An 18,745-nucleotide genomic window follows, 5' to 3' on the forward strand; every position below is an offset into this window, starting at 1 on the left:
CAACATCACTAATGGAATTAGGCTAATTATAGAGAGGACAGCTTCTGTTTAGACACATTATCTGGGTAATCAGCACTGACTGGAAAGAAAATACGGGAAAAGTGCTGCAGAGTTTTGCTCGATGGGGGCTCTCCATATGCATTTTGGAGCCTGGAGTGAGTTTTACTGAGAGAGAGCTGCTTATCAAACTGAACACGATGCTGCTGGGGTTGTTTCTTGGGGCTCTTGGCCCATTCCTGAGCAGCACTGCAGGTGGATGCTCTCCTGAAGAACCAGTGCTCTCCCCTGCATGGCATGGTACCTTCAGAGCTGGTGTGGAAGTGGTTGTAGCTGTGTAAATCCAAGGCTGACCTCCATCTCCTTTCACCCAGGCTGATTTTCTTCCTAGGCACTCAATTGTCCTGAGCCTGGGCATCTCCTGCACAAATGAGGGGGTTTGAGGAGCACGATGCAAGAGAGAGGGCACCTGTGCCAACCTGCAGCAGGAGTGTGTGCTATGGCACGTTGGAAAATGGAGACAGTGCAGAGAAGGACTTGATTTACTAGTCAGACAAGTTCATCCAGCCCTGGTAAAAATGCCTCTCTGATTTAACACACTCGGTTTGCTTTTCAGGCAGAATTGAACTCCCTTTTGCAAAGCCCTCGCACTTCATTTCTGTGGATTTTGACAGGGTGCTTTACGTCTGGGGAGAAATCGGCAGCGTTGGAGATAGTTAGATGAGCAGATTTGATTACCGTCCCGCTGCTGCAGCAGGATGCAGAGGAGCAGGCAGGGAAAACCGATAATCACTCAGTCTTTGTGATTGGTGCCGGCCTGACCCCACTGAGCCAGCCCCGATCTGGTGACACATCTTCTCAGGGCGCGGTCCGGAGGAGGAAAGTCACCGCTGGTGGCTGGGAGCCCAGCGCAGGGCGAATCCTAATGCGGTGCTCTGTCCTTTCCTGCCTGGCAGGTGTGAGAAGTGCTACCTCTGTAAGTCACTGGTGCCACTGCTGCAATATCAGAGGCACGTGGACAGCTGCCTCCAGGCTGCTAGGCAAGCTCAGGGAACCAGGAAGCTGCGAAGCACCAAGGTGAGGGGCGACCCTGCAGACTGTCTGCTTTGCACTGGGTTTGGGGCTGGGTTGCCAGCAGGAGCCGTGTCCCTGGTCCCAGGGGTGAGCTAATCCAGCAGAGCTGCCAGCAAGCTCTCCAGCAGGCAGCCAGCCAGCCAGCATCGCTGCCAGCAGCCACAGTCCTGCAGCCTTCCTTGGCTGAATAGAGACACCGTGGAGGGCAGTGTCAGAGTGACAGGCGTATCCGACTCCATCCTGAGCCCCTTCCCATGGGGAAGACTTTAGAGCCGAAGTGGGAAGAGCAACTCGGTGCCTGGAGCATCTCAGGAGAGCTGCAGGGAGCTGTGCTGGGGGTGGAGCAGGAGCCCTGCAGGCAGCAGCTGGCGTGTGGTCCCTCACAAGGTGCTGGTCCCCACTGTGCCTGCTCCTGCTTGTGGCAGCCCGGGGGGAGCGTGGGGAGGGTCCTTGTAGCCTTCCCACTGGTTCCTGCCAGCAAAACCCTCACGCAGCAGCTTTGCCTGCACTCAGCAATGTGATTCTCAGCATGAAGATGCAACATGATGTCTTAGTTTCATATAATCCTTTAAATCCATCACAGGCCTCAGCCCTTTGGGGATTCAGATGCAAATGATGAGATTTCTGGTTGGTGATTTTGGCTGGGATACAGCCAAGCTCTGCGTGGCTCAGAGCCCTGTTAGGGCACGGCTGCCCCTGCATGTGACTGGCTCTGGGAGCTGTTGGACTCCATCCCTGTGCCCCGTGGCCACCTGGAGTGTGGGGGTCCTGCCTGTGGCCACTGGGGATGGTGCCAGTACCGAGGCCCTTGGAGATGGCTTGGTGAGGCTCTGGGTTCCCTGTGTCTCTGCCTCGTGCTGAGGTGGGAGTTCAATGGGAAGCGGTCACACTATGGGAGAGCTTCCTGGTGGCAGCGCTGGCCTTGCAGGTTCCTCCCACAGCCCATTCTGGGGTGCTCAGCAGCTGCAGCCCAGCAGCCAGGATGGCAGTGCCCTCTGGGGCAGCATCTGGGGTGAGGAGCAGTGAGGTGAGGGGACTTTGTTGGGCCAGCAGGGCTGAGCACAGCCAGGCAATGTGACCTGAGTTCTGTGCACTTGTCTGGCTGTGGCTCTGCTCCTTTACATGGCTCTGCTTTGTTAACTAACACCCACCTTGCAGCAGGGCTGTCCGGTGGTCTGTGCTGCACGGGCACCCAGGATGGCTGTGCCCCTCATAGCAATGCTGTGACTGTGTGCTCTTCTTCCTTGACAGGTTGCGGCAAGGCACAAGGGGGGACTCCTCAGCATGTTGGAGCTCTCGGAGAGCAAGTCTGCAGGTGGGAGCTGCTTTCTGTGCCTGCCAGCTGGCTCAGGGCTGCACAACATCCCTTTTCCTCTCTCTCTCTCTCTCTCCCTCCCTTTGGGGGTGGGTGGCTCCGAGGTCTGGGATGCTCCTGGAGCCTTTTGGGGTCGAGGGTCTGTTCTGCATCCCTGCAGTACTCAGTGTGCTCACAGGGCTCCCCGAATTACTGGCTTTGGGAGGGTCGCGGCGCTGCCCCACGGCTGATGGATGCTCCCATTGCAGGTGCTGACACGGGGACCCCCATCCCTGCAGTAGAAGACCGAGGGAACCGCCCGGCGCTGCCGCCCGGCGCCGAGGATGCTGAGCCGGCCGAGCACAGCGCTCGCTCCCTCCTGCCCCCCCCGTCCGACCCCCCCCCTCCCCGTGCCGGGCGCCGCAGGAAGCGCAAGTTGTGAGCCGGACCCTCCTCCCCCTTTTCTACGTTTTGTACGATGGGCGCAGGAGCGTCGGGGAGGAGACGCGGCGCGTTTTGTATGTGCGCGTGTCGCTGTGCTCTGCTCCAGAGATGGAAATATATTTATGTATGTTTTTATGAAGCTGCGGCGAGAGACGGAGGAGCGCTGCCGTTTGTCTGCGGGGAACGAGGAGGGGCGGGGGGTTGTGGAGCCGCCCGCTGCCCGCACCGCGTGCCCCGCATCCCCGCCGTGTCCGAGCCGCTCGCGGGGCCGTGGGTCCCCATTGGCCTGGGGCGGTGCGGGCCGCCCAATGATGTGCGGGGCGGGGGGGGCCGCGAGTGCTGCATCTGTTGCCGAGGTAACGGCGAGCGGCGTTAGCAACCGCCCTACGACCCCATCGTGCTCCATCGCAGCCGCCGGACCCCCAGCCCACCATGTCCAGCCCCACACGGCGCAGTGGCTCCCCCCGCAGCTCCAACCCCGCGTGGCGGGGGATGAGCCCCGAGCAGAGGGGTCGGCCGACCCCGATGCCCGTCATGAACCGGTGAGGGCCCGTGGGGTGAACGGCGGGGGACGAGCGGGGTCCCCCCTTGTGTCCAGCCCCTCCCTCCCTCCCCCCCCATGGTTTGAACGCCCCCTCCCCGGGGACAGACCACCCTCCTGCCTCTTGCAGGTGCGTGGGCTCGGTGATGTGGGAGCTGCACACTTCGGCATACGGCCCCAACAACGGCCTCTTCGCCATCGTGGGGCACAGCTGTACCCTCTACTCCCGGGGTCGGGACAGCGACCACGGGACTCCGCAAAGTGCTGTGGATGCGGAGGGGAGGTGGGGAGGCACGACCGGGATGGGGGACCCCTAGGCCCGGTGTGGGGGCTCAGCCGGAGCTCAGCGCTGCCATTGCTCCCTCCGTGCAGGGCTCCGGGGAGCCTCCAGATGGGAGCTCAGGACAGGGGTCCGTCCTGCACGCCGGTAAGCCCCGTCCCTGCCCCGTGTGCGCGGAGAGCCGCCCGCAGCCCTAACGAGCCGTCTGCAGGTGCAACGGGCGCTGCTGTCGCTCACCCCGACGCTGGAGAAGCTTCAGGATGTGAAGGGCTACGTGCTGGAGGCCCTGGAGCGGGGGATGAGCCAGCAGGGCCAAGCGCCTTCCCCCATGAAGATGCTGCCCACCTTCATCCGCTCCACCCCCGACGGCACCGGTGAGACCGCTCTGCTGGGGGCATCACCGGGCAGGGAACGGAGCGCAGTGGTGCTGGGTGCTGAGCAGGGCTCTGCCTGATCCCATCTGTGCTCCCATGTAGAGAAAGCCGACGTGCTGGTGGTGGAGCTGTGCCAGAACCATGTCCGCACCGTCTGGGCTTCCCTCACGGGCGGCGGAAACCAGAACCCACAGCTGATGCACCACATCTTCGAGATTCCAGTGAACATCCCGCAGGGCCCCGGGGAAGCGGTACGGGTGGCAGGCAGTGCTCAGGGGGGTCCCGGGGTAGGGGGGCAGCTGCCCACCCGTGCTGTGCCTTCACAGCTCTTCGACTTCATCGCACAATGCCTGAAGACCTTCCTGGGGGAAATCGGCAGCCCCGAGACCCGCCTGCCCCTGGGCTTCGTCTTCCCATTCAGCTGTAGGCAGATGGCGCTGGACAAGGTGAGCCCGGCCCTGCGCTGCGGCCGCCTCTGCTCCCCGCTGTGCTGAGGAGCAAAACCTCATCCTTGAACTCCCTGCAGGCTGAACTCATCTCCTGGTCCAAGGGCTTCCAATGCAGCAATGTGGAGGGGAAGGATGTGGTGCAGCTGCTGCAGGCGGCCATCAGCAGGCAGGAGGTGGGCGCTGGGTGGGGGTCCTGGCTGGGTGGGCTGCCCCACACACAGAAGCTGATGGTGCCGTGCTCCTGGGCAGCTCAACCACGTGGAGGTGGTGGCCCTGATGAACAACACGGTGGGCGCCATGATGACGTGCAGCACACCACAGAAACCTTGTGAGATCGCCTTGGTTGTGGGTGAGCAGTGGGGCTGGGGGCTGCAGTGGGGCTGGGGGCTGCGGTGGGGCTGGCGGCTGCAGCGGTGCTCAGCCCTCCTCGATCCTGCAGGTTCGGGCACCAACTGCTGCTTCATGGCCGAGTCACGCCTCTTGGAACTGGCGGATGTGACCAGCGGGCGGATGTGTGTCAATAGTGAGTGGGGCTGCCTGGGGGACGACGGCGCACTGGACAACGTGCTGACCCCGTATGATCACCGTGTGGACCAGGAGTCCTCCAACCCCGGGGAGAGGAGGTGTGCCACTATAAAAGGCTCCTGGGGCTCCCCATGGGCACGTTGTGCCCTGCTGCCTTGCTGCCCCACAGGGCTGAGGGCTGTGCCCAGGGAGGGGACTGACACCCTGCCGCACACAGGTTTGAGAAGCTGGTGGGCAGTGTGTATCTGGGGGAGATTGTGAGGCACGCCATAATCACACTGGCCTCTGAGCAAGCACTCTTCGTCGGGAAAAACACCTCTGCCCTGGCGAACAGGGGCATGCTGACAGCACAGCAGGTCCTGGGGATCATGGAGTGAGTGCCCAGAACCACAGGTGGGTGCCCCCCTCCCCAAGCAATCGGCTCCACGAGCCAGCACGCTTCTCTCCTTTGCAGCAATGAGAACGGCATGGCCAAGGCTCAGGACCTGCTGGAGTCTCTGGGGCTGCAGCCCAGTGAACAGGACTGCTGCCGGGTGCAGCAGCTGTGCCGGGCCGTGGTGAGCCGTGCCGCCGCGCTCAGTGCCACCGGGCTGGCGGCGGTGCTCAGCCACATGTGCTACAGCCGGCAACAGGAGCAGCTGATGGTGAACGTGGGCGTGGATGGAGGGCTGTACCTCACCAGCACCAGGTGAGGGGACGTCGGGCTCCTGGCCACTCGGTGCCTCATGCCTGGCCCTCACCGTCCTCTTTCTGCTGTAGGTTTGGTGAGATCATGCGCAGCGTGGTGGGGCTGCTGGCCCCTGAGTGCACGGTCAACCTCGTGCCCACAACTGATGGCAACGGGCTGGGGGCAGCCATAGTGACGGCGGTGGCTCTGCGCCTGGCGGCACAGCAGAAGAAGATGCAGCAGCTGCTGGGCCCGCTGCAGCTCAGCCATACCGATCTGCAGCGTGTGCAGGCACTGATGATGCAGGAGATGGAGCGCGGGTTGGACAAGGAGAGAAACGCCGAGTCCTCCCTCCGCATGCTGCCCACTTATGTGTGCCACACACCTGACGGCACAGGTGAGGGAGTACAGTAGGGACAGGTCCTGCTGGGGTATCCGCGGTCCCGCTTGCATCCCCTATATGCTCCCCACAGAGAGAGGAGAATTCCTGGCGCTGGACCTGGGAGGGACCAATTTCCGTGTGCTGGCGGTGAACGTGTCACAGGAGAACATCGACATGTCCAGCAAGATCTACGCCATCCCCACGGCCATCATGCAGGGCACTGGCGAGGCGGTGGGGCAGCACACAGGGATAGGGCGAGGGCTGGGAGCTCCCTCAGTGCCACCAGAAATGGGGTGGGAGAGATCCCCCACCCTGCATCCCCCCACTCTGACTGCAGCCCCTTCCCACAGCTCTTCGACCACATCATGGACTGCATTATAGACTTCCAGCACGAGAAGCAGATGAGGGGTCAGGCCCTGCCACTTGGCTTCACCTTCTCCTTCCCCTGCCAGCAGCTGGGCCTGGACAAGGTGAGCGGTCAGCTCTGGCCCCGGGGCGTGGGTAGGGTGCTGGTGTGGGATGCTGCCCACAGGGGCTGACCTGCTTGTCTCCATACAGGCTGTGCTGCTGAACTGGACCAAAGGCTTCAACGCCTCTGACTGCGAAGGGCGTGATGTGGTTCAGTTGCTGCGGGACGCTGCGCAACGCAAACGGGTGGGAAAGGGCTGGGGATTTGTCCCCTGATCCCGGTGTTGCTGCCCTGCAACCCCCTGGTGACACCTGGCAGAGCTGTCTGGGTGCTGCTGAGCCACATGTCCCCATCTCCTGTTTGTTTGCAGAACACAGCGCTGAAGGTGGTGGCTGTGGTGAATGACACTGTGGGGACCATGATGGCCTGTGGCTACCATGACCCCAAGTGTGAAATTGGCCTAATTGTGGGTGAGGAACACCTCTGACCCCCCAGGGTTCCCCACTGCTCACCACATATCGTGTGGCCGTGGGTGCCAGGCTGTGACACTGATGCTGGGCTGCAGGAACGGGGACCAACACCTGCTACATGGAAGAGATGGCAAAGGTGGGCACCGTGGAAGGGGACCAGGGCCGCATGTGCATCAACATGGAGTGGGGCGCCTTCGGGGACAACGGCTGCATAGATAGCTACTTCACCAACTTCGACCGGCAGGTGGATGAGAAAACCATCAACGTGGGCAAGCAGAGGTGGGTGATGGCTGTGGAGTGGGCAGGTGCTGGGGGGTGCTGGGGGCACCGAGGCAGCAGGGCTGTGCCCGGGGCAGGTTTGAGAAGCTTATCAGTGGCATGTACCTGGGTGAGATTGTGCGGCACATCCTGCTGGCACTGGTGGAGGAGGAGGTCCTGCTCCGTGGCAAGTCGTCCCAGAAGCTGAAGAACAGAAACCTCCTTCAGACCAAGTTCCTTTCCACCATTGAGGCGTAAGTGTTGCAGTCCCACATGTTTCCATAGCCCAGATCTCCAGGCAGCACCCCAAGAGGGGCCGCCACGTGGAGACGGTGACAGCGATGCTCACAGCAGCCCTGGGTGGGGATAGCCCCGGCTTGTCCCTGCTGCAGGTGCAGGCCATCCTGCGCGACCTGGATCTGGACGCCAATTACGAGGACAGCGTGCTGGTACGGGAGGTGTGCCAAATCGTGTCCCGGCGTGCCGCACACCTCTGTGCTGCGGGGATGGCCGCCGTGGTGGAGAAGATGCGAGAGAGCCGCGGCCTGGAGCAGTTCACTGTCACCGTGGGGGTGGACGGCACTTTGTACAAGATGCATCCATAGTGAGTGTGCCCACCAGGTACCTGTGCCCTATGGGGGACTTGGGGCAGCCCCAGTGGCACTCAGCCCCTGTCCTTCCCCACAGCTTCTCCCAGAACCTCCATAAGATGCTGAAGGATCTCGCACCCCGCTGCAATGTCACCTTCATGCAGTCAGAGGACGGCTCGGGGAAAGGGGCTGCACTAGTGGCAGCGGTGCATTCCCGTCAGTCCAACCAGTCCTCCTAACAATAAAACGCTTTGCTCTGCACCTGTGAGTCCCAGCAATGGGTGTTATGGGTCTGGGGCACAGCACAGAGCCCCACGTAGCAATATATATCGAATTTATTTACATTCACGTCCGCCAGACCCCCCCGCCCCGCGGCACCGCTATGTACATAAGGCCAAGTGTAAATACTTGAATGCACTTAATACAGAATTAAAAAAACGGTCTTTACACAACACGGCACGGGGCCCGGGGCCGCCCAGCCCCAAGCGCAGACAGCACGACGGCACCGCACGCACCACGCACACACGGCACCCGGCCTGGCCCCCAGCACCATGGGGGTGCAGGCCAGTAGCTGTGGGGTAGCAGTGGGGCCCAGGGGCCGGCCAGGGCCCCAACCCTGCCCCACAGAGCCCCGGAACTCAGCACTCGGCTTCAGACACGGCAAAGAGGGTACCGTCCTGCTTGCCCACCTCAGCCACGGCGGCAGCCAGCTGTGAGAGGTTGCCATTGGGGAAGTGTCGGGCCTCCCACAGGTTGAGGATCATGGCCGTGGGGCTGGGCTTGGAGGCGTAGAAGCTGACATGGCTGTGGGGCAGAGGGATGGCATTGGGGTGTGGGGATGGAGATGGCCCCGCCATCAGCTCCACCCCATTCTCATGGGTACCAGAGTAGGGATGAGGGCAGACATCCCCTCCCCATCTCTGAACCCATCCCACCTGTCCAGGTTGAGTTTCTGGGCCAGCGTCCTCCAGTCAGCCCCGCGGGCGCATGGCGTATCCAGGCTGCTGATAATCTTCTGGCGGATGAGGAAGGGGATCTTGAAGGCACTGGGACCCACCAGGGCCGGGGAGCCCACCTCACTGTCAGGAATCAGCCAGTCCGAAAACCTTGTGTCCTATAAGGGAAGTGCCATAGGATGAGCGCAGCCCAGGGGCGCTGGGGGTTCCCCTTGCCATGCCCTCACCTTGGCGATGTTGCAGTTGATGGTGAAGCTCTGTCCATCGCCTTCCACCTGCCAGATCCAGATCTTGCAGGCCAGCTCGCAGGTGCTGGGGCTGAGGCGCTCCAGTGTGAAGGTGCAGTGCAGGTTCCTCTGGCACCCACTCCAGATGTGGTAGAAAGGGATCTCCTGCAGCAGAGCACGGCCGGTGGTCACAGCTCTGGGTGCTGCAGTGGGACCCCTCACTGTGTTCTCCTTACCTGGTAGCTAGCAAGCAGCTTGCTTTTCCAGAGGGAGCTGGGCATGTCGTGGATGGAGAGACGCAGGTTGTGGTAGCTGTCCTTGAAGTGCAGCACACGGGGGGCTCCGATCAGCTGCCCCCCCATCTGCTTCTCCAGCTGCATCACCTCCTGTGTGCACAGACCGCATGGGGCAGGGCCCAGAGGGGGGAACAGACAGACACCCCCCATCACACCCCAATACCTTCAGCGCGTCCTGCGTGTCACTGAGGCAGTAGACGCGGATGTTGTACTCGAGCGAGGGGCAGGCGGTGGGCGCGAAGAGGACCAGCTTGAGGCGCTTGGAGGCCGCCATGCTGAGCGACTCGCCCACCAGCGCGAAGCGGCCCAGCTGCTCCGTGAAGATGTAGCATGCCTGTGCCTCCAGCTGGCAGTAATACAGCTCGGTGCGCGGCTCCGCACCCAGCTGCAGCACGTCCTACAGCACCAAGACATGCCATGTGAGCACAGAGACCCCCTCGCTCCCCCCATAGCAGGAACCCCCACCCCAGTGTGTACTCACCTCCCACGTCCCCTCGCACGACTGCTTCTTCAGCCGCAGGCTCCAGTGCTCAGCACCTGCCTCCACGCAGTGCCCCATGGCCAGGATGGCGGGGCGGGTGAGCAGCACGCCGGGGGGGCCGCAGCTGACGATGGGGCTCAGCAGCGTCTGGCAGCCGGCGAGGGGCAGCCTGGAGGAGGGACACGGGGTTGGGATGGGTTTGGGGTGGTGGACAGCCCTACAGCCTCATCAGCTGCTGCTCCTGGCAGCTGGAGGAAGGGCACAGGGCTGGGTTTGGGCTCGGTGCGGTGGGCAGCCCCGTAGCCCCATCGCTTGGCAGCCCCATCACCTACCTCACCTCCTCGTGCTTGTGCAGCGTGAGGTACACCTCATAGATCTTCCCTCGGGGGATGGCGTCGGGAGGGATCAGCAAGCTGACACCTGTGGGATGGGGTTGCTGAGCCCATCCCCGGCACCCCGCGATCCCCCTGCACCCACCGTACCTGTGTTGGGGATCATGAGCCGCCCCCCCAGGAAGTTGAAGGTGCCGTAGGCCATGTTGGCGGTGCCACGGGGCAGCGAGCGGAAATAGCTCTGGGTGGAGAGCCGGGCCATGAAGTCAGCGCCTTCGGCAGCAGGGGAGCTGTGGTGCAGCGTGTGCCGCCCGGCACCCAGCGGGCTCAGCAGGTGTCCATTGGGGAGCTGGAGCTTGGCAGGGCCATCCTGGCGTGGGCACAGTGAGCCCTGGTAGGTCATGGTGGTGGTGCTGAGGTCGGGCTGGATGGTGAGCAGGTTGTCTGCGGCACAGAGTGGGGCTGTGGGGCTGGTGCCATTGGGCATGGGCACCCCTGAGGGTCCACCTGCAGCCAAGGGCCTTTGGGATGCAAAGCACTGACCCTATAACACTGCCTAGAGGGCACTCGGTCACTTCCCAGGGACTCTGTAGGACACAGAGCGCATTCCCACAGCTCTGGGGGCACAAAGCACTGACTCTTTAACTACACTCCCCACGGGGTACTCAGTCACCTCCCAGGGGCCAGATGGAGTGCAGAGCTCCTACCCAGCGTCTAGAGGTCTGTGACACAGTAAGACCCCATCCACAGCCCAGAGACCCCCCAGGGACTGGGGAATATGGTGTCCCAGCAGCAGCGTGAGTGCACAGCCCTCACTCACCAGCCTTGCTGGGCTTGATGCTGACAGGCTGGAAGCCAGTGGTGAGGATGGAGGAATCTGCCACGTCGGCGTCCAGGCCGCCCTTCTTGCGGCAGTACACCAGCACGCCCACCAGCAGCAGCAGCACCAGGCATACAGCCACAGCAATCAGCCCCACGTACAGCGCCAGGTCCTCGGCACCCGGGGTGGCTGCGTGGGGCAGAGCATCAGCACCCCATGGGCACACTGAGGGTCCCCCCCATGCCCTCCCCACGGCACTCACTGGGGCTGCACAGCTCAGAGGTGCAGTTGTGGGTCTCCAGCTCGGGGCCGTGGCACTCCTGACCTCCGTTGCGGGGTGCAGGCTCCGAGCACTCGCTGCTGCGCCAGTGGGTGCACTCAGTGCTGCATGCTGACCACTTGCTCCACTCCGTCCATGCGCCATCCACTGTGGGTACAGCGGGCATCAGCCCTCGCCACCATCCCCTGTGCTCCTTCCCTGTGCCAGGGCTGAGATGGATGCACCCACGGGGGGCACAGGGGTACCTGGGCAGAGTGTGGTGCAGGCGCTTTTCTGCACGTTTTGGCCCTCGCAGAAAGCTCCCCCATTGAGGGGTGTGGGGTTGGTGCAAGTCCGGCTACGCTTCTGCCAGCCTCGTCCGCAGCTGGTGCTGCAGCCTGACCACTGCGTCCACGTCGACCATCCGCCGTTCACTGTGGGAAGAGGAACCCATTGGCTGAGGGATGCCAGGAGATGCTGGGGTGGCACGGTGAGCAGGGAACAGCGGGGCTGTACCATAGACAGTGATGGCTGCAGAGGCACTGCGGCGGCGCGCCACGATGTTTTTGGCCACGCAGGTGTAGTTGGCGGTGTCGGCCAGACGGGCCTGGCGCAGCACCAGGCTGTGCTCTGGTGTCACCAAGACATTGGCATCCAGCGCCGGGTCCACCAGCTCCTCATTGCGCAGCCACTCCACCTGCAGGGCATGGGGATGTCACTGGGCACAAAGCGGCAGGCAGAGACCCCTGGCACATCACCCCCAGCTCACCTCGGCAGGAGGGATGCCCTCAGGAGGGCGGCACGGCAGCACAACACCCTGCTCGATGGACACCTCCCTGGCTGTCGGCTCCTGCTCGAAGTTCTTGCGCAGATCTGGAGAGGTCAGAGGTGAGCAGGGAGGGGTTCCATAACCCTGTGCCCTGTCTTCCACGGGGACCCACGGGGGCTGCTCCCGCACTTACAGGCAATGCGCACGAACGCCTTCTGGCTCTTGGTGGTGCCGGAGGAGCTCCACGCCACACACTGGCACCAGTACTCCTCCAGACCGAAGAGCTTCTCCACTTGCTGACGGGTGATCTCAATACGCACCTCCATCACGGGCAGCCCTAGGATGGGATGGGGCACATCACCGGGGTCTGTACCCATCTGCAACCCCAAGAGCGATGCAGCATGCTCCCCGCACCCACAGGCGCTGCTGATGAGGGGAAGCAGTGCCACCAGTGCTCACCAGTGCCACGGTCAGTGCTGCGCTGTGTGACGTGGTCCCCCTGGTGCACCCACTCCCCGTTGCACTTGAAGTAGATCTGCGTGGCGGGGGTGGCACGGCAGGCCAGGCTCACCGCCTTGTTCTTCACGATGTAGACGTCGTCGGGCTCCAGCAAGAAGTGAGGCAGCAGGTCGGGGGATGCGCCTGATGCAGGGCTGGCCGCCGTCACGCTCTGCTGGGCGCCTGCAGGGACACGGGGGCTCAGCCACCTCCAGGGACACCAATGGCCCCACGTCCCACAGCTGTCACCCCCCCGCCATGCCAACAGCACCCCCCATCCGTCAGTGAAAGGAGCAGCACGGTAGCTGTGCCCACTGAACCCACACCAATCCCTCATGTCTGCACTTAGCGCTAATGAAAAACAAATGGAGTGTGACCAATAAGGGACATCGCTCACTCCCCCAGGGCACAGCACAGTGCCCGCTGCTCTCCAACCCCTGAGCATCACCAGGGCTGTATCCTGCCCAGCGCATTGCTTGGTGCTGTGGGAGCCACACATAAGGGCAGGGACACCACGGGGACAGTGACACTGGGGACAGGGCACATGGCACGGCCTGGAGGTGCCAGTGTCCCCAGCCCCACTCAGGCACCACTGCAGAGAGAGTTAATAAAACAGGGCCCTAAATAAGCATTTGATTAACAAACGATAAAATAGCGATTGTGTCACCGAATGAAGCTGTAATTGCTGCTGCTAATTGGCTGGTTAGGATTTAATAAGCAATTAAATGGGATGGAATGCGCAGTAATTAAGTGCCTTCGTTTGGCACCCACCCGCTGCCCCCCATGTGCCCGCTCTGCCCCCACTCACTGCATGGGGCATGGGGGCTCCTGCCCACCCACACAGCGGGGACACAGGGGGTACTGGGGTCACAGGCATCCCTTGGGCTCTGGCTGAGCCATCTGGGGGTGTCAGCACACACTGCTCCCCCTGGATGGACGGGGTCTCTCCACGGCAGGGAGCGGTGCTGAGCAATCCCAGCTGCTATGCCCACCAGGACGGGCAAGGTGCGGCAGCTCATTTACACGGGGAAGATGAACGGCCACCATAACGCGCCGGTTATTACCCCATCAGCACTTTTACAATGTCACTAGCAATTAATTTAATTAAAACCCCTGTCTGGGATAGACAGGCATTTCATATTTCACTGCTTTAATGACCCCCCCATCCGCAGCCTGGGGCCAGCCTGGGGGTCACGGTGCGGACATGGGCTGCAGTCCCCCCCCGCAGCGTGGCCACGTGTGCCAGTGGTGGCACAGAGCCCTGTGGTCCCCACGGCTCATCCCACAGGCTTATCCTACACCTCCCACCCATACACCCTGAGGCTGTGCTGGGCAGAAGGGTGATCCAGTGCCAAATATAGATGAAATCACCACTTTGCTCTGCACAGCAATCAAGCTGCCGGGCTGCGGCTGGCATGCCGGTGAATGGGCGAGCGGAGCTCTGGAGACCTGCCTTTCATCACCCACAGAATGAGGCCAGAGAGCTCTGGGCTGGGTGTTTGTCCATCCCAGCTGTGCGGGGGGATGTGGGAGGCAGCACCCCAGGAGCCCCCCACGAGGTGCCTGGTGGGCAGGGTGAGATCAAGGGCAGCAGACCGTGGGGATGGGCACCGAGCACAATGCAGCACATGGAGCTCCTGGGGGGGAATGCCATCCTGCAGGGCAGTGCCACAGCACAGGGATGGCAGCCAGGGGTTTCAGTGGGGCTGCAGCCATGAGGCAGAGTGGCCGTGCTGTGGGTGCTACATGCAGCACGAGCACCCCAAGCCTTGCAGGCACCCCAAGCAGCCCTGGCTCTCCCTGCACCTCAGGCACCCTGAGCACAGCCACCCCAAACACCATCAAGGTGCCCCATGCACCAGTGGTGTCACACACACTGTGAGCACCCCATGTGCCACCGGTACCCTGAGCACTGCACACCCCTCGCAGCCCCCGGGCAGCCCCCGCCGTGGGCACACGGAGCACCACGGACACCCCACGTGTGCACGGGACTCCCACACTGCGCGCTCGGCCTCGCGCTCACCTGCTGCTGCATCACCATGGAAACAGGAGAGATGCTCATGTCACCTTGGCAAGCGGAGCCGCCTAACTTCAGGGAGGATGGGGGACGGGGATGAGGGGCTGTGGGTCCCGCTCCCCCCCAGCCCCCCCCACTGCAGAGCAGGGAGCACAGCCCCATGCAGCCGCCGTCTCAGCAGCAGAGCAGGTAATTGGGATGGTGGCTTGATAAATCATCGCCAGTAAACCGAGTGCATTAGGCAGGGCTTTATTATCAATTATCCCCCACCCACGTGGTCTAACGAGCACACCGGCAGCCTAATGAAAGGGCAGCGTGCCTGGGCCTGGACACGGGACTTTGGGGTGCTGCAGGGCCAGGTGCTCCCTATACCAGTGGGGGGGGGGGTGTGGGCACCCCTTCACCCAGCACCCTGGATGCTGCCCATTAAACACAGCTGCTGCAAAAGAGATGCAGGTAAGGTCAGTGTGCTCTTGGCAAGGACCAGCTGCCCATGGGTGGCTGCAGCAGTGCCACCAGCCCCATGCTGTCCCTGACCCCAACACCCCCTCCCCATCCCCACAGTGGGGACCCGGCTGCCAGCCCCTGCCCCCTCCAGCTGTGGACCCCCCCCCGGGGATCTCTCCTCATCACTGTGGGCTCTGCAACCGGCAAATTAAATCCCCAGCTGGAGCCCCATAAATCGCGCCCCGCGCCAGGCCTGGCACTCCATTAAAATGAAAGATATCCTCACACTTTGCAGGCGCCCGGCCTGCACCCCGGCAGCAGGTAATTAAAGCGATAATTGCCGCTGATTGCACCCGCCTAAACGAGGGGAAGGAGGGTGGCCGGGGGGCAGAGGATGCTGGGCCAAAGGCTGCCAGCATGGGCTGGCGATGGGGTCCCCTTGGGCAGGGGCTGAAGTGGCAGTGCCAACCCTGTCTGGGAGCAGAGCCAGTGGGGTCGGACGCCAACGCCGGGCAGGAGCGTGCCCTACAGGTGCCAGCCAGCCCCACGGCCACGTCCTGCAGCGCTGCAGGAGGGGATCACAGTGTGCCCAGCTCCTGGCAAGCACATGGCGGTGTCTGGGCGCTGATTAAGCGTGTGGTTGTTATGAATGAATTAGTCAGGCGGGTTTGCATGACAATGGAACTGCCTAATTACGGATTTTAGCTGATAACTCTCTCCCCATTACATGCAATTAGCATGTGCCAGTGTGGGCACAGCTCTGCAGGCTGCACCCTCGCACCGCCAACGCGGCCCAACGCGTGCCCACGCCACAGGCACAACGGAGCATCTCAGCCACTGCACTACAGCACCCACTGAGCTCTGCTCATGGTGCCTCCCTGGCCCCAATCCCCCAGCAGGACGTATGCTGTGCTATGGTGCCATGCCAGCCCCACAAGTAGCAATAGGAGCACAGTGTGAGGAGAGGGTGCCAGCTTGATGTGGCGCCTTGGGACTGCCCTAGCTCCATGCTGGCACCAGGCTGTGCTGGGGATGGAACCAGAACCGGGAGAGCTGAGCGGCTTCTCTGGCTCTTCTTTAATTGGCAGTGAAGAGCAAAGTGTGCTCTGTCCCCGCCGGGAGAAGCGTCAAGGTCACCCTCAGCCCAGGGTCCCTGGTTGCAGTGGGAGGGGAGCTGGGTGGTAGGACACACACGGCCCTGGTGCCAGGTCTGGCTCCATCCCACCCACAGGTTTGTGCCTACATAGCAGTGACCTGCAGCCCCAGCATGCCACAGCCCTGGGGCTGGGAGGGAAGGGGCTGGGACCTGAGAACGCCCCTGGGATGGGGAAGGGATACCCACGTGCCCTATCTGCAGGGCAGCACACAGCCTGCGGGAGCAGCCACGGTGCCAACAGCCAGAGCAGGGCAAGCACTGAGGGTGGGATGCTGACATCCCCCAGGCACCGACACCTGGGTGGCCCCAGGTGGGGCAGCACCCCTGGCCCAGCCCCAGGCACCACCTCCAGCACCCCATCCCCTCCCACCAGCACCTGCCAGGCTCCTCCAGGTTTGATGTAGTGCCAGCCCCACGTGGCACCCAGCCAGAACAAACAGCCCTGGGCAGGTTGTGTCTGCTGCGCTCGTGCTGACAGCTGGCACGGCAGCTTCCCAGCCACCCCACGAGCAGCAGCACTGCCCTGCTGCCTGCCCCATGTGGGATACAGCGAGCTGGGGGGTCAGGCTGTGCTTCGGAGGTCCCTGAAAGGGGGGTGCCGGGAGGAAGGGAAAGGGTTCTCAGGCAGCGATGGGAAGGATTCTGCCTCTGTCTGCTGGAGCAGCGGCTGGACAGTGCAGCCCTGTCACCTCAGTGCTGGCCCTACCTGCTGCCCATGGATGAGCCCCAGCCCGTGCGGCTGCTGCTGCCCTTCCCTGCGGGCACCGAGAGCAGAGCGAGGTCTGAGGATGGTGCTCCGTGGCTGCAGACAGGGCCCCGGTGCAGGCACCTGGGTACACAAATCCCCCAGCATCTCTATGCAGGGGAAGAGGTGCCACACGGCGCCAGACCAGAGGGGTGCTCAAAGGTCCATCCCACCTCGCCGAGCAGCGGACACGCGTGTGGCTGGGCTCTGTCGCGCCGCGGCCGGCTGTGAGCTGCCTGCCAAGCGAGCGGTGCTGGCGGGGGAGCTCCCGCAACGCGTTACCCCGCACGGCTGGCACCGCCACCCCCCGGCCGCACAAATCATCCACTGCACACCCAGCACGGGGAGCAGTCCCTGCCCCTCCTGTGTCCTCCATCTGTGGGTCACTGCGGCCCCGCGGTGCCATGAGGATGGCCGCGCTCCATGCCCAGCCGGGTGCTGGTACCGCGGCACCCTGCGGATGCGGAGCTCTGCACCCAAAGGGGCCGCAGCCGGGGGCATCGTGCCACCCGCTGTGCCAGCTCTGCAGCGTCCCTCTGAGGATGGAGCCATGGGGGGAGCGCTGGGTGCGGGATGCCCGGCCAGGAAGGACGTGTGCGGGAGCAGGGGGATATAGCCCCCCCTCCCCGTAGTGCGGGGTGCGTGCCCAACTCAGCCCAACCGGGCACCACCGCGCCAGCTCTGCGCATCGATTCCAGGCTGGGGGACGTCTGTGCTGGTGGCAGCGGGGTGGTGGCCGGGACCCCAGGCTGCAGAGGGTCCCCGTACCTCGTGTCTCTCCCCGCAGAGCTCACGTCCAGCTCGGGCGCAGCTCCCCTCCCCCAACTCGGTCCTTTGTCTGCAGCCGCCACTTTCAGGCTAACGTGACACCTGCCAGGAGCCGCCGCCACCGGCACCTCCCTCCCGCCCCGCAGCCCCCGGCCCAACGTTGTTGAGGGGAGGCGAGGGGGGCCGAGCCGGCACAGCAGCTCCCGTCCGTGCGTGCGGCACGCGGGGGACAGCCGGGCTGCAGCGACACCCGCACAGCTCCACGGACCCCACGCCGCGGCCACCCAGACTCAGTCCCCAGGGCGAGGATAATCCCGTCCCCCGCGTCCCACCCGCTGCTCGGGACCGCACGCACCGGGTGAGAACCGGCGGACGGAGCCGCTGCGTTTGGGACACCGAACGACCCACGGAAGAGAGGAGCCGCGGGGCGAGGGGACACGCGTGGACGCGGGGCGGCAGCGCCCGGCTCGGGGAACGGCGCGGCGGAAGATGCCCCGTGACTCCGCGCCGGGGGAAGCGGGCACCGCGTACCGAGGGCAGCCCCCCGCCGGCCCCCACCCGTCGCCCTCCCGGTGCCGCTCTCCCGGGTGACCTTGCCGCGCGGGGACTCACCGGCGGCGGCCAGCAGGGCAGCGGCGAGCAAGGAGACGAGCGCTCCCGGTGCTGCGGCGGCGGCGGAGGGGGCCCGGCGGCGGCGCGGCCGCGCACCCATGGCGCGCCCCGCGGAGCGCTGCGCGGGGCGGCGCGGGGCGAGCGAGCAGGCGGCCTCAGCGGGCCATGCTGCCTCCGGGCACGGCCCCGGCCCCGCCGCTGCTGCCGCCCGCGCCGCCCCGCGCCGCTCCGCCCGGCGCCGCCAATGCGGGGCGGCCGAGCGCGGACCCGCCCGCGGGAGGGACGGCGCAACAGCTGGGCGCGCCCCCGCCGCCAAGCGGGCACGGCCGCCCCCGCCCCGCGCCTGGCACCGCACGGCACCGCACGGCACGGCACGGAATGGGGCGGCACGGCACGGAATGGGGCGGCTCGGCACGGCTCGGCACGGCACGGCACCGCACAGCACAACACCCCGCTCCCGCCCCGCGCGCCGCCCTCCGGCACCGCACTGCCCCCCCCGCACACACAGGTGGGGCCGCTCCCCTCCCCGAGCAGCGCCCCACGCGTGGCACCGCGCTGCACGCCCCCCCCCACGGCGCGGTACCCGGACCCGGTGTGCCTCCCGTGGC

The 18,745-nt window shown here is 64.2% G+C and overlaps 3 protein-coding genes across 15 annotated transcripts in view; 2 read left to right on the forward strand and 1 right to left on the reverse strand.

Moving 5' to 3' along the window:
• UIMC1 (ubiquitin interaction motif containing 1) overlaps nucleotides 1-2,948 on the forward strand; it is a 32,657-nt gene extending 29,709 nt beyond the window's left edge. For 6 of the 11 annotated variants that reach the window (XM_015876236.2, XM_015876232.2, XM_015876233.2 and 3 more), the window contains 3 exons: nucleotides 954-1,074; nucleotides 2,323-2,386; nucleotides 2,635-2,948. In XM_015876236.2, the coding sequence (XP_015731722.1) occupies nucleotides 954-1,074; nucleotides 2,323-2,386; nucleotides 2,635-2,807 (358 nt within the window). In that variant the 3' untranslated portion in view covers nucleotides 2,808-2,948. The other 5 variants (XR_001558240.1, XM_015876239.2, XM_015876243.2 and 2 more) reach the window with 5 other exon arrangements.
• A 194-nt stretch (nucleotides 2,949-3,142) lies between these two features.
• Nucleotides 3,143-8,015, forward strand: HK3 (hexokinase 3). Of its 3 annotated transcripts, none has more exons than XM_015876228.2 (20): nucleotides 3,143-3,351; nucleotides 3,481-3,633; nucleotides 3,723-3,777; nucleotides 3,842-4,004; nucleotides 4,107-4,255; nucleotides 4,331-4,450; nucleotides 4,531-4,626; nucleotides 4,703-4,802; nucleotides 4,893-5,076; nucleotides 5,196-5,351; nucleotides 5,433-5,666; nucleotides 5,738-6,042; nucleotides 6,119-6,258; nucleotides 6,378-6,497; nucleotides 6,586-6,681; nucleotides 6,807-6,906; nucleotides 7,002-7,185; nucleotides 7,263-7,418; nucleotides 7,557-7,768; nucleotides 7,852-8,003. In XM_015876228.2, the coding sequence occupies exons 1-20, from the start codon at nucleotides 3,242-3,244 to the stop codon at nucleotides 7,878-7,880; spliced, it is 2,862 nt and encodes a 953-aa protein (XP_015731714.1). In that variant the 5' UTR covers nucleotides 3,143-3,241; the 3' UTR covers nucleotides 7,881-8,003. The 3 variants fall into 3 exon arrangements, with proteins under 3 accessions (XP_015731714.1, XP_015731713.1, XP_015731715.1); XM_015876227.2 differs by having other exon boundaries at nucleotides 3,144-3,351; nucleotides 7,535-7,768; nucleotides 7,852-8,015; XM_015876229.2 differs by lacking the exon at nucleotides 3,481-3,633 and having other exon boundaries at nucleotides 3,144-3,351; nucleotides 7,535-7,768; nucleotides 7,852-8,015.
• A 56-nt stretch (nucleotides 8,016-8,071) lies between these two features.
• On the reverse strand, nucleotides 8,072-18,256 carry UNC5A (unc-5 netrin receptor A). The gene is made up of 16 exons (XM_015876230.2): nucleotides 18,138-18,256; nucleotides 12,354-12,575; nucleotides 12,088-12,231; nucleotides 11,895-11,998; nucleotides 11,642-11,822; nucleotides 11,392-11,559; nucleotides 11,129-11,293; nucleotides 10,867-11,055; nucleotides 10,197-10,490; nucleotides 10,047-10,134; nucleotides 9,715-9,883; nucleotides 9,397-9,630; nucleotides 9,174-9,323; nucleotides 8,938-9,102; nucleotides 8,690-8,868; nucleotides 8,072-8,558 (listed from the first exon to the last, which is right to left on the reverse strand). Exons 1-16 carry the CDS (start codon nucleotides 18,235-18,237, stop codon nucleotides 8,393-8,395), a joined length of 2,718 nt encoding a protein of 905 aa, XP_015731716.1. The 5' UTR covers nucleotides 18,238-18,256; the 3' UTR covers nucleotides 8,072-8,392.
• Nucleotides 18,257-18,745: the final 489 nt, after the last annotated feature.

Source organism: Coturnix japonica, chromosome 13 (genome assembly GCF_001577835.2).
Source record: "Coturnix japonica isolate 7356 chromosome 13, Coturnix japonica 2.1, whole genome shotgun sequence".
Taxonomy (NCBI): Eukaryota; Metazoa; Chordata; class Aves; order Galliformes; family Phasianidae; genus Coturnix; species Coturnix japonica.